We start from the raw sequence: 15,030 nt of genomic DNA, 5'->3' as shown, positions 1-15,030 counted from the left end.
TGTATTGCTTTAAATTAATACCTAGTGTGGCGCCAGGCCGGTAGCCGGCGCACAGGAAACAAAAATCGCTCCTCGCGCGACTGCAGCAGTGGCGCAGAAGAGACAGTTCCGCTTCAGCGCCACCAAATGTTTTGGACATCCAGAGAGTACGTGGCGGCGGGGCGGGGCCGCCAACACACCCACGGCTCGTGAATGGTGCACCGTGCGGAAGAATTCCACCATTCAGCAAGCGAGGGGAGAGTATAAAAGGGCGCTATTCCACTCGCAGAAAGGAAGAAGTATCTCCGAGCATGTGCGTAAATCTCTGGCGTGTTTTATGCAGTTTTGCCGACGCATGCCTGTTTGCTAATCGCTGTTGTGTGTTTTTTCGGGTTTCAGGTGACTCCGACGCTAGTGACGGCTCCGCCCCGCCCCCTTGGCTGTAACCGCCGACGGCTGAGACCCTCACCGCCCGATCGCCCTTCAACCCACACACACACGCACCCCAGCTCACCGATTGTCATAAATAAATCTCCCATAACATTGAAACAGCCTCCTGTGTGTCTGTGTTCCGCCCACCGCTTGCTAAAATCCCTACACTAGTTATTTTTTGTTGCACAAGAATTCAATAACTAAACTATAACCCATCTAGTACAGTGATACTGATGGATTCAGACATGGAGTATCTAAAGGTCTGCCTGTTATGGGCGATGCAGTTGTAATTGCCACTTTGACTGATCTGAATGTTGCTCAGTCAGAGCTCTTGGCCTATTTCACCAAGCTCTGTTCCATTCACAGCCCACTGAAACTCAGCAGCAGGGTTGGACTCAGCTGAGCAGGTCAGTATGAGGTTTGACCCAGAGCTGTAAAAGGGTTCCACTGGATCTGCTTCAACAGCAACATTTTCTGGACCATCTGCAATGGAACTGTCCATGTTTAGTCAGCTTTAGAGGCATCATGGTCTTGTGCAGGCCAGGTATATCATGCATGTTTGTTGGATAAATCTCATGACTGTCAACAAGAGTTAACTCACAGTAAATGGTGAGGATCAGTGGAGGACTAATTTCTTTGCTGAAGATGCTGGATGCTTCACATTGGTATGGGCCTGTGTCACCTCTGATCACACTAGTAATGGTCAGACTGCTGTTGTTGTCTGTTAGCTGAACTCGATCCCCTGCTGTTACCTCAGAGATGCCATTCAGCCAAATAAATGAAAGTGAGGAGCCAGACGCAGAGCAGACGAGACTCACAGTGCTGCTGAATTCAACCAGCTCTATTTTACTTGGTACTACGGTAACATTGGAGGCTGGCCCTGGTGATTAAAAAGTTAAACGGGGCTCAGATACATGACACTACACATAAGACCTCAACACTAATGATCTATAAACAAGACATAACTGTAATTACTGTACTAACACTATTAGCTCTCCTTTTTTAGATAAAAAAAATCACTCTGCTCTGTTTCAGTCAGTGGTAGCTGGTGGTTTTTAAAATAGGGTCAAAATCAGCATGACAACAGTAGCAGTGTATGATATGTGTCACGGTTTCCCCTTTAAGCAGCGCGCTGGAGAGCATGTGGGCGCGCGTGCACGAGCAAGGTGTGCGAGCGCCCTCTCTACGTATATTGACAATCGTGACATCGTTTACTATGGACACATGCTTTTGTTATGTTTCTGTTATGTCTCCTCCCTGTTCTGTCATTGGCTATTGTTTAACCCCTTTCGCCCTGACACTAGCGTTCATTCCGCCGGCGGAATGGAAAATGACTTATCGGACATTTTCAATTAGTATAAACAAATGAACTATTGTATCGCCACAGTTCTGGTACAAGATTAGTCAGGACACTTTTGGCTTTCTGTGTGTACAGTTTTATGTCTGTGCGCTTAACTGCTGGTGAGCAGGGGGATGGGAAAGGGGCGGAGTTTGAGCTCCCTGCTGGGCAAACAATTCACACCTCTCCATGAAAAGACTGAGACAAAGATAAATTGGAGAGCACGACTAAAGCTTTTTTGATAGTAAAACACCATCCCAAGATCGGACTTGTATAAACGTTTACTACCTTACATTACCTACATAGACGAAAATCCAGTTCGCTTTCAGTTTTATAAATCATGCACATCTCCATCGGTATAAAGTCCATCAGCTTTATTGAAGAAAACAAATGCAATGCTCCATATTTAATCACAAATGTCCTCTTCAAAATGCATTAAGTGTTTTGGTACCCCACCCCTATGGAAATTAGTAATTAGCCATAAACTGAACTGAGACACCATCTAAAAAACGCTAATCTACTTTGGCTATGCTGAACAACCCGCCTCCTAAATTTTAATCGGGCATCTAACTTGATTGACACCCACTTGGACCAATTGTAGATACTTCTAGCTTTCAAACAAGCCCAAACTCGACATGATTAACCACTCAGAGGCTGAGAAAATCAAACGCGTAATCACCACAACCAAACCTTTTACGCGTGCGTCTTGAGTTGTGTGTCAGCGGGTACAGGCCAATCAGCAAAGCGCTACAGGGCCATGCAGAGAAACGATCAGGAAATGGCAGCTCCGCTCTAGCGGTCTTCCTGCAAAACTTCATACAGCAGGTTTTAGCATGTTTGACAGTTTTTCTGATCGCTAGTTTTCTATTGGTTTTCGCTCAGCGTGCGATTTATCGGCGTGCTCCCAAAAAAGCCTGAATGAGTCACAGCTTCTGGAGCAGTTATTTCCGAGTGGCTCTTTTTTTTTTTTTTGGAGGGTGCACGGTGGCTTAGTGATTAGCATGTTCGCCTCATGCCGCCAGGGTCGGGGTTTGATTCCCATGGCTCTGTGTGTGCAGAGTTTGCATGTTCTCCCTGTGCTCCGGGTACTCTGGTTTCCTCCCCCAGTCCAAAGACATGCATGGTAGGCTGATTGGTGTGTCTAAAGCGTCCGTAGTGTATGAATGTGTGTGTGATTGTGTGCCCTGCGATGGACTGGCACCCTGTCCAGGGTGTACCCCGCCTTGTGCCTGATGCTCCCTGGGATAGGCTCCAGGTTCCCCTGCAACCCTGAAAAGGAGTAAGCGGTTGAAGATGGATGGATGGAAGACTATGTGGATTGAGTTGAGGGGCTCTATCTACCCCCCAAAGAAGTCCGAGGAGAGGGGTCACTCGTGTATCTATCGTTTGAGCCTTTTGGAGAGCAAGTGCTCATTCACCTGGGGCTCTGGCACTATTTTTAAAAAACATTATATTTTATAAGTATGTTTCAGACTTTTTTGTGTGTGTGAAATTACACATTGTGTAACAGAGTTCATGCTACTGCCATTTGTTTTCATTTTGTGCCATTTGGAGAGGTTTGGTGCCTTTTGGAGACGTTTGGTGCCTTTTGGAGAGGTTATTTTGTGCCTTTTCTAAAAAAAAATGTTTGCTATTTCTAGAAGTCTGCAATTTTTAAAGGCTTTGTGCCATTTTTATAAGCTTTGTGCCATTTAGAGAGGTTTTATGTCATTTGGAGACGTTTGGTGCCATTTGGAGAGGTTTTGTGCCATTTTGGAGAGGTTTTAACCTGTGTTTGGATAACCTTACACACAATTTTAGTGGTTAGAGATAACTTCCTCATATTTTGGGAGTTCATGGACAAGTACTTGGGGCATCTTTGAGGCCAGGAATGGGGTTGATATCAACATTTGCTGTGAAGATATAACATTTGTGTTAAAAGTAAAAAATAAAAAAAATTACAATTAAAAAAAAAAATTCTGAATATATTACCCCAGGTAGGCTAGGTAAAAGAAGAAATACTTGAAATAACTGCTAATTCTTAAAGTCTTAAGTGTCTACTTTCATGGGAGCCATTAACCACTACTGTGGTGTGTGATATCACAAAACAAATCAATGCTGAAAACAGGTACCCCAAAAACAGACAAAAATGCCATTTTTTGGCTACCGGTAAAAGAGGTTAAGTGTGTGTCTATAATTGGTATCAGCCGTCAGCATTTATTCATGATTATGTTTGTATATAGACCACGCACCTCCCAGCACACGGCGTGGAGTATTAGATAGATACAATACGTTAGATAGATTCGATTAGTTTAGATTCCATACGATAGTTAATCACAGTCATAGTCTTAGTTATTTGTCCATTTTATGTTTCATTGTTAAATTAGTTCATTTAGTCCACACTGGTTTTCCTCTCCCAGTTCCTAGTCATAGTTTATGTTTCTTGTTTTGTATCTCGACCCTGTTTTTCGTGACTACGACATTGATTCCTGACCTTTGATCGCCTGACCTTTGCATGTTTCTGGATTACGTTTTTGGATTACAATTTGGATTTACCTGCCTGTGTCTCTCTTCAATAAAACTGTTACACTGCATTTGCATCCGTCCTAATCTCCTTACATCACGAGACGTGATAGAATACTCCGCCTATCATGGATGCAGCAGGAGGACGAGAGAGACTTCCCGCTACGCAAACCATCCCCACCTTGGATTCGATCCAGTTTCCGCAAGAGACTTTCGTGGATCTCCCAGATTGGTTTGATGGGTTTTTTGGCTACCCGGACTATTTTCTGGTTGACTGCCAGACAAATTTTTTGAGCTTAACAGACACTAAGCCCAGTGAGAGGCAATGGATAAGGTTCATGGTGTCCCGGTTTTTTGGCCCAATTCACCATTGGGCACAGCGTTTAGCAGCCATGGGATCCCGGGGACTGGAGAACAGTAAGCAGTTCATAAAACTATTTTTGATGTAGTTTGGAGATCCAGGGCAGAGCTACGACCTGGATAAACTGTTGAAGGGAGTCAATGTGGCGAACAAGGCTGACCTGCCGTTCCACATGTATTATGAGTGAGTGGACCAGGTAGCATCGGCAGTTCCGCTTCAGGTTCCGGCCAGCGTGGTGCAGGTGGCACCGACCTGTATGGCTGAGGGCTGCTGGAAAGAGGCTCCGCTGCAGTGTCCTACATGCACGAAGCTAGGTCTCCAGGAAGCATTTTTCTGCTCAAAGGGATACTTCAAGATCAGCTGGCATAAGCACAAACGGCTACACAAGAAAGCACCCACCGAGCTTCAGCCAGAGGACAATGTGGCAACCTCAGAGCTCCAGATTGAGACCCACGAGGAGGTCTCAGCACCAGAGCTCCAGCCAGAAGACAACATGGCAACCTCAGAGCTTGAACCTGAGATCCATGAGGTGGTCTCACCCATCGAGCCCCAGCCAGAGGCCCACGTGGCGACCTCAGAGCTCCAGATTGAGACCCACGAGGAGGTCTCAGCACCAGAGCTCCAGCCAGAGGTCAACAGGGCGACCTCAGAACCCAAGCTCCAACCTGAGACCCACGGGGGGGTCTCAGCTCCAGAGGTCCACTGTAATGCCCAGTTATTGTCCCAGGTGTCTGTTGACATGGACAGCCAAGCTCTGCTCACGTCCAAGTCTGATGACATGACCAACCAAGTGTCTGTTGACACGGACAACAAAATTCTGCTCACGTCCACGTCTGCTGACATGACCAACCAAGTGTCTGTTGACATGGACAACCAAGCTCTGCTCACGTCTACGTCTGCTGGCATGACCAACCAAGTGTCTGTTGACACGGACAACCAAGCTCTGCTCACGTCTACATCTGATGACATGACCAACCAAGTGTCTGTTGACACGGACGACCAAGCTCTGCTCACGTCTACATCTGATGACATGACCAACCAAGTGTCTGTTGACACGGACAACCAAGCTCTGCTCACGTCCACGTCTGCTGACATGACCAACTAAGTGTCTGTTGACACGGACAACCAAGCTCTGCTCAAGTCCACGTCTGCTGACATGACCAACCAAGTGTCTGTTGACACGGACAACCAAGCTCTGCTCACGTCTATGTCTGCTGACATGACCAACCAAGTGTCTGTTGACACAGACAACCAAGCTCTGCTCACGTCCAAGACTGCTGACCTGACCAACCAACTTATCTTCACTACAGAGTCAGTAAATACATTCCACCAAGTTCTGCTCACACCCGAGTTTGCTGAAACAAACAATCAAGCTTTGCTCATGTCCAAGTCTGCTGACATGATCAACCAAGTTATTCTCACGCCCGAATCTGCTGACACAGCCTACCAAGTTCAGCCTGCAGGCTCCACTGAGAACGTCGCTCTGTGTTCCTGCTCTGCTGAGTACGTCGCTCTGTTTGCCTGCTCCGTCAAGGACGTCGCTCTGCCTTCCTGCTCTGCCGAGGATGTCGCTCTGCCTTCCTGTTCCGCCGAGTACGGCACTCTGTTTGCCTGCTCTGCCGAGAACGTCGCTCTGCCTTCCTGCTCTGCCGAGAACATCGCTCTGCCTTCTTGCTCCGCCGAGAACGTCACTCTGCCTTCCTGCTATGCCGAGGACGTCACTCTGCCTTCCTGCTCCACCGAGGACGTCGCTCTGTTTGCCTGCTCTGCCAAGGACGTCGCTCGCTTTTTTGTTCTGCTAAGAATGCCGCACGGTCTCCTGGTTCAGCTGGGGACATTTTGCCCAGGGGGCTGAGACCGGCAATGGAGATGGATGTTTCATCCAAACAGTCCTCCCGGAGCGCCCTTGGGGGGGTTGTCACGGTTTCCCCTTTAAGCAGCGTGCTGGAGAGCATGTGTGCACGCGTGCACGAGCAAGGAGAGAGCTTGTAGACCTCCCACTCACTTGAGAGATGTCAGGGCCAGTAGAAGAGCTACCTTTAGAGTTAGAAGCTTCTCAGAGGCTGACTGTAAGGGCTCAAATGGGGCCCCTGACAGACCTTCCAAGACCACGGAAAGGTCTCAGGAAGGTATGCACGGCCTGCAGATGGGCCTCAGCGTCTGACACCACACATGAACCTCGAAGTTAGAGGATGTTGCATGTTGCATGTTGCGAGGCCCCACAGAGGCTCCATCAACAGGGGCGTGTCTGGCCAAAACGACAGCCATGTAAACCCTGATTGTAGAAGGAGCCCACCCTGCTGAGAAACATTCTTGTAGGAACTCCATAACTGTAGCTATTGTGCAGTTCACTGGGTCTAGCTGACATTCCTCACACCACAAAACAAAAAGCCACCACTTGAGCGCATACAATTTCCTTGTGGATGGTGCTCGAGCATTTAACATGGTCTCCACAACCTCAGTTGTGAGACTAGAATCTATGAACTGGTGCCCCTCAAGGGCCAGACCCACAGTACTGTCGGGCAGGGAAATTATCTCTGAGAACCATATTCGAGCTGGCCAATAAGGTCCTACTAGCAGCAGATGTAGACGGTCTTGGTGAACTCTCGCTAGAACTTGTGGGAGTAGAGCGATCAGGGGAAAAGCATATAGACATGACCTCGTCCACGTGTGCACCATGGCATCCAGCCCCAATGGTGCAGGAGGAGTGAGGGCGAACCACAGCGGGCAGTGTGTTGTCTCCTCGGAGGCAAACACATCCACTTCTGCTTGTTGGAATATGGACTCCACCACTTGTGGATGGAGCCTCCAACCCCTGGGCCTCAGCCCCTGCCTAGACAGGATGTCTTCCCCTACATTCCGGCTGCCCGGAATGTACATTGCACTCACTGACAAGAACTTTCCCTCTGCCCAGAGAAGGATTAGTTGTGCCTGCCTGAACAGGGGGCATGAACGTAACCCTCCTGGTGGTTGATATATGAGAACACCGCTGTGTTGTCTGACACAACTAGCACATGGTGACCTCTCAACTGAGGAAGAAAGAATTTCAGTGCTAGGAATATGGCCCGCATCTCTAGGCGATTTATATGCCACTCCAGATGAGGGCCGCTCCAAAGACCATGAGCTGGGCAGCCATTTAAGACTGCACCTCAGCCCGTGAGGGATGCGTCTGTCATTACCGTCTTACGGTAAGGAGACGCCCCCAGAGTGTGACCCGAGGCTAGAAACTGCGGACACCTCCAAATACTCAGAGCACGTAGGCATTGCCGCGTGACACTGATTACTCTCAGAGGTTTCATCCTCGGATGAAACCCCTGACTTTTCAGCCACCACTGAAACAGTCTCATGTGCAATAGGCCCAACGGTATGACGTTGGTTGCTGCTGCCATAAGGCCCAACAGTCTCTCGTAGAGACTCGGGGGATGCCCAGACCTAGCTTTATCTTGCTCAAAGTTGATAGGATCGATCCTACGCGTGTTGGGGATAGAAACGCCCTCATCGTAGTAGAATCCGATATAACCCCTAGAATAGTTGTCCTGTGCACTGGAGAAAGCATACTTTTCTTGAGGTTCAACCTGAGCCCCAAGCTCCTCATGTGGGCGAGAACAACATCTCGATGTTGAACTGCCTGTTCCCTGAAACATGCTAGAATTAACCAGTCATCCAGGTAGTTTAGTACACGGATGCCCTGGAGTTGCAAGGGAGCCAGAGCAGCATCCATGCACTTTGTGAAGGTGCGAGGGGATAAAGCTAGCCTGAAGGGAAGAACCCAAAATTGGTATGTGTTGTCTCCAAACGCAAACCTCAGTAACTTCCTGTGACTGGGCAATATTCCTATGTGGAAATATGCATCTTTCAGATCTATCGTCACAAACCAGTCCTCGAACTGAATCTGTGGCACGATAAGTTTGAGCGTTAACATCTTGAACCTGTATGTCCGAAGAGTATGGTTCAGATGACACAGCTCTAAAATTGGCCGCATACTCCCATCTTTTTTGTGGACCAGGAAATAACGGCTGTAAAAACCTCCCTCCCTTAGGGAATGGGGTACATGTTCTATGGCCGCTTTGTCCAAAAGGGAACTTACTTCCTGCGCTAACATTGGGCTCTGCTCTGTGCTGACAACTGTGGTGAGCACACCTCTGAACTTGGGGGTCGAGCTCTGAACTGGACCTGGTAACCCTTTTCTATGGTAGACAGAAGGCGGGCCACCACACTCACCTTCTGCGCCTCCCTCGCACTAGCGCTGGCCCGGACTCCACTCATGGATGCCCGGGCGAACTCCCTTCGGACGAGAAGAGAGCGAGCCGAGAGCATAGTTGCCTAATTGGGAAATGTTCACAATGCTGACAGTGAGACCCCTCGAGGGCTGCTGTCGCATGCTCTACGCCCAAACACTTCACACAGAAAGCGTGTCCGTCTCCTCCCGTGATGAAACGGGAGCAAGGCCTAACACACTTTCTGAAATCTTTCTCGCTCATTCTTTCCCTCTCTTTTCTTTTCTTTAAAAAAGGGATAGAAAAGTTGAGAGATTTTGAGAAAATATAGAGTAGAAATGAAGCGTTTTTTTGTCACACAAACAACAGACATGCAGTTGAAGATAATAAGGCTGGTGGCAATGTTCACAGGTGCCATATATATATCATGCGATGCGCTTAATTGCCACGTCACCTGATCAAGGCAGGCCTATAAGTAGAGGCATGATTTTACACAAGCTTCAGATACCGGCCACGCGAGCAAGGGTGCTTCCCATACTGTTATGCTAAATGCATTGTTGAAGTTCCCTTTGAAAGGGAACAGCATTGTTCTTCTAAACTCAACTAAACTCAAAAACCACAATGGGTACCAAAGTGCTGCACATGGAGTTACAGAAATGATCACATACATAAAGCCAAGAATAGAACAAGCATTTAAAACAGACAAAGACAAAATAAAAGAAATTGACAGAACATTTTATAATGCATTCCTTAAAAGCTAGAGAAAATAAATACGTTTTTAAGGCCCTCTGAAAGGACACTAGAGATGGAGATGGCCAACAGAAGCTCGTCCCAAAGTCTAGGTGCTGCCACCGCAAAAGTTCTATCACCTTGAGATTTAAGGCGAGATCGAGGAACCGACAGACACAGCTGATCTCCAGAGCCAAGAGACCTTGAAGGTTAATACAGACTTATTAAGTCTGAGATATACTCTTGTGTTAGACCATGAACAGCCTTAAATATATATTGCAACACTTTGTACTGGATTCGGTATGGAATCGGAAAACAATGTAATGAAATCAAGACTGGGGTAATATGGACTCTTTTCCTGGTGCCAGTTAAAAGCCTAGCAGCAGAATTTTGGACCAGTTGCAGGCGAAAGAGAGAGGCCTGACTCACACCCAGATACAAAGCTTTACAGTTGTCCAAACGAGGAGACACAAAGGCATGCACAACCTTCTTCAAATTATCAAAAGAAAGAATGGACTTCAACTTTGCTATAGGTCTAAGATGGAAAAAAAATTATTTTTAACAACAGCATTTATTTGGCAATGAAACCTGAGCTCAGCGTCAAAAATAACACCCAGGTTTTTGATACAGGAGAGTTTTTTTTTGTCGTTTAAAGTTTAAATTTCATTTAAATCCACCCCACATCCCCTTTGACCAAAACCAATCAACAAAATTATCCTCACTTAATTTGGGAAAGTTGTTTGCCAACCAAAACTTCACACCGGCCAAAGTAAAGTGTGGAACCCCACACGTTAATGGAACAACCGATGAAGAACAGATCTCTAAACCAGTGGTTTTCAAAGTGGGGGCTGCCAGGGGGCGCCCGGGGGGCCTCAACAATTTCATGTCAAAAATAAATTCTCATTCTCAGACAACCACACACACACACACACAATCAATTCCTAATGTAATGTAAAAATGTAAGATGTAATTATTAATAATAGAAAAGGGGGATATCTTCAGAAGTCTGTATTTTTGATGTGTTTTAAAGACATCTTGCAAAAGGGGGGCCTCGGTCAAATGTTAATGCCATTTGGTGGGGCCTTGCCCTGGAAAAGTTTGGGAACCCCTGCACTAAACAAACTGAAATGGTTCTACACTTACACCCAATCCAAGGTTAATCCCTGAATACCAACCTGGTCTCTTAGGTGATGGAACTAAGTGGAACTAAGATCAAGCAGCAGAAGAGCAGCAGGACTACCAGAATCGACACCTAATAAGATACCATTTAAAACCTTCAACAGAGCCGACTCAGTACAACGACCAGTTCTGAAACCTGACTGAAATGTTGTCCATCCATCCATCCATCTTCAACCGCTTGCTCCGTTTCAGGGTAGCAGGGGAACCTGGAGCCTATCCCAGGAAACATCGGGCACAAGGCAGGGTACACCCTGGACCTGAATACACATTCACACACCCATTCATACACTACGGACACTTTAGACACGCCAATCATGCATATCTTTGGACTGGGGGGGAAACCGGAGGACCCAGAGGAAACCCCCGCAGCACGGGGAGAACATGCAAACTCCACACACACATGGCCCCAGCGGGAAAGGCCGGTGGGAAAGGCAGGAATCGAGCCCCGGACCCTGGAGGTGTGAGGCGAACGTGCTAACCAGTAAGCCACCATGCGCCCACTGAAATGTTGTTTCTAGCTAAAAAGTCATTTAGTTGTGCAAGCACAGTGTTCTCTGATAACTATTAAATAAATGATCATTTTGACATTGGAGGAAAGCTTTTCACATCAGACGAATCAAGATTTGCTTTCTTAAAATGCAGCTAAATGATAGCATGTTTGAAGCCGCTGGGATCAATCCCAGTGGACAGGCTACTGTTGACAATCGATAACACACTTGGACAAATTGAGTCCACCACCTCCTTAAACAAAGTGGATGGAATAACATCACATGAAGAACCATTAAGCTTCATATGCGCAATTGTGTGTTTGAGTTGAGACAGGGACACAGGTGCAAAACAGGTCAACAGATTTAGTGGAACAGAAAAGATAACAGGATCATTACTAACAGATAAAATCCATGAGCGTATACCAGGAATCTTACCAGTGAAGAATTTTAAAAACTGTTCACATATTCACCGAAGGGAAGAGATGGAGGTAAGGGCAATGGGATGAAGAACTGATGTAATGGTAGTAAAAAATACTTTTGAATTATGACAGTTCTTATAATATCAGAGAGATAGTTTGATCTGGCTAATTTAACTGCTCTTTGATATTTAGTCTCTCAAAATCTCATAGGACACTTGTAATTTATCTTTAAGCCATTTTTGCTCAGCCCTCCTGCACTCTTGCCTAAGAGCACGGCTATTACTATTCAACCAGGTCTGAGCCTTGACTTTTTTCTTCCTAACTTTTAAAGGAGCCGCAAAGTTTAAGATATCAGAACATGAAGAGTTAAACTGGGAGACCAACTCCTCAGGTCCCATACCAGAAAATGGAGACTCCAGCAACGATTTCAGTGGAGAAACATTAAAAGTAGCTGAAAAACTACTAGAGATAGAAAGAGGGAGAAATGAGATGTGACAGCAACAGGGCCATCATTAGCCTAATCACTGTATGAAAAAATAGGATTGAAAAAAAAAAGTTTTAGGTCTGAGAACACAGTGTCAGCACTTTGCACATTGCCAATGGAAAAACCAAGAGATAAAACCAGATCATGGGTATGACCACATACATGTGTAGGACCAGCAATACACTGAGATAAACCAAATGAATCTAGGGTGTTTTCATACCTGTCATATCACAGCAAACCAGTGACTACATTTCCCATCCTGCACTGTGGCCTGCAAACATGGCCACCATGGACCGCAATTCCCAGAACACTCACTTTCATTCTAATCACACACACCTGCATCCAATCTCACATGCAATCACACCACACATAAAAGAGACTGCTTGAACACTAAGTCTTTGTGAAGTATTACAGTGTTTTCCATACACCAAGTCATTGGTCATTGTGTTTTGTGTCCTAGTTTTGCTTCTGTTCTCATCCACATTTCTCGATTCCTGTTTTGCCTAGTTTGTGCCTGTTTGCCTATCGCCTGACCCATTGCCTGTTTTTTGACCACACTATTGTCTCATGATTTGGATTTGTCTGCCTGCCTCTCTTTAATAAAAGCTCTTATCTGCACTTGCATCCGTCCTAACCTCCATTACAACAACTGGTTCATTTGAGCCCTACAAACGCTCTTGGAGCAGTTCAGCGTGTATATGTGAACAAACCAAGTGATCTCAAACCCCCCTAAATGGACCCAAAAATGAACATTACTCAGGCCACCTCCGAAGATGGTCCGAGTACAGTTCATTTGTGGTTCGATTTCTTCATTATATGTGGAAGCAATGAGGTCCCGGTCCACTTTCGTTTTCGACATGTGTACCTGGAGGTTTGTCATACCTGCAGCCATGTTCCATCACTGCAGAAAACACCAAAACTTTTCACTATGTCAGGTCGTGGGGTTGTGTGGTCTCAGAAGGAGAGCTGTGCACTTTATTTATTTATTTTTTTTTCCATTAAATGCCAACTATTCTCAAAACATAAGAACAAAAAAGTGTTGTTTTTTTTGTTTTCTCAAAAAATAAAGGAAAGGGGCTATAAGAGAACAGCACTACAATGCTGGGTAAAAGTAAAAATAAAAAATACAACAGAAGTACATGAGCATCCGTGAAAAAATGTGTTGAACTGAAATCAAGGATTTCTGTCCCTTCTACGATGACTTTGGTGAAATTTCAGGTGCAAGCTGGGGTCTGAGTTCTTATGAAGTTGTGGTGTGAACAAGAAAGGGTCTGAGATCACTTCATTGCTGAAGAGGACCAAAAAATGAACCGGGTTCTCTTTTGAGTCCAGTACACCAAAAGGACTGAGGTCACTTTCATCTGGTTCCCTTTCTGGTTCACTTTAAGGCGCACCTATTATGGTTTTGAAACGTGCCTAATTTTGTTTTAAATGTCTAATACAATAAATTTACATGCATCCAAGGTGAAAAAACAGTTTAACATGCCCATAATGTAAACTGTAGCATTACCTTTTTTCCCCCCCAGTGTCACAAACGACACTATTAAATGATCATTCTAAAGGACTAATTCTAAACTCCTTTCAGAGAGCATACTCTGCTCTGATTGGTCAGATGTCCCAGTCTGTTGTGATTGGTGTCGAAAAGGAAATGCCCACCATCATAACGAGTTTCAGCTCCATCTGTTCGCCAGCAGCCGATGAAGACCAGGGCCGGGGCTTTTTTTGTTTGTTTGTTTGTTTTTTTTTAACAAACCTACATAGGTTAGTACAGGGGTTCCCAAACTTTTCCAGGGCAAGGCCCCCAAATGGCATTAACATTTGACCGAGGCCCCCCTTTTGCAAGATGTCTTTAAAACACATTAAAAATACAGACTTCTGAATATATCCCCCTTTTTTATTAATAATTACATATTACATATTTACATTACATTAGGAATTGATTGTGTGTGTGTGTGTGGTTGTCTGAGATTCAGAACGAGAAAACATACTAGTGGGAGGGATGGGCTTGGTGGCTCCGGCCAAATTGTTGAGGCCCCCCGGGCGCCCCCTGGCGGCCCCCACTTTGAAAACGACTGGGTTAGTTCAGGAAGTAAGTCTGGAATTACTAACGACTCGTTTCAGCTGTTCACAATCGGTTCCTTCTTTTGGGAGTCAATAACCCCATTTGTTATCCGCTTTGATTTTTTAAACTTTGCAGACTTTTTACATTCACAAACAGCTCTAACACTCTACATGAAAGGTAATATTTGAAAAGCCATATTAGGTGCACTTTAAGTGAGCTGGGTTTGATTCATTTAAAATGAACTATATGTGAAAACAACCTAATAAATTAACAAACCCTTTGACCAGGGGTCTCGAAGGACAACACACATGAATATTAAAATCCCCCAAAATGAAAATGTTATCTGAGCAAGGAATAATATCAGATGAAAAGTCAGAGAACTCATTTATATATAGGCCTAGCTAATCTTTGTGACATGAAGGAGGTCTGTAGATGAGAGCACATAACACAGATTTAAACGAGTTCAACATAATTAACTGAGCTTCAAATGTGGAATATGCCTCAGTAGAGAGAAGTCTGCATTTAAACTTTTTTTTTTTTTTTTTAAATAACTGCAAGGCCCTCACCCCTACCGACTGCCATTGGGGAGCTAAAGAAGCTACAATCAGGAGATGAAAGTTCAGAAAGAGGAGTCGTGTCGCCGTTGCTGAACCAAGTCTCCATAGCAACAAGAAAATCCGATTCAGGAGAGAGAAAAAGATCGTTCAAAATAAAGGATTTGTTAGAAAGAGATCTTGCATTGATCAGAACCACTGTCACTGATGAAAGTTGAGAAGTATCATATTTATTTCCCGACCTATCGCTACTCAGGGGACGTAGCTACTTTCACGCCGCCGCCT

The 15,030-nt window shown here is 45.5% G+C and overlaps 1 protein-coding gene across 1 annotated transcript; it reads right to left on the bottom strand.

Moving 5' to 3' along the window:
* Positions 1-394: 394 nt before the first annotated feature.
* Positions 395-5,156, bottom strand: LOC128610562 (carcinoembryonic antigen-related cell adhesion molecule 1-like). The gene is given in 4 exon segments (XM_053630215.1): positions 395-858; positions 860-1,291; positions 4,434-4,526; positions 5,153-5,156. Coding segments are annotated over 4 exon segments (654 nt in total). The 3' UTR covers positions 395-733.
* Between the last annotated feature and the right edge of the window lie 9,874 nt (positions 5,157-15,030).

The sequence above is a fragment of the Ictalurus furcatus genome, chromosome 1 (assembly GCF_023375685.1).
Source record: "Ictalurus furcatus strain D&B chromosome 1, Billie_1.0, whole genome shotgun sequence".
NCBI lineage: Eukaryota > Metazoa > Chordata > Actinopteri > Siluriformes > Ictaluridae > Ictalurus > Ictalurus furcatus.
This window is presented reverse-complemented; position numbering and strand designations above follow the sequence as displayed.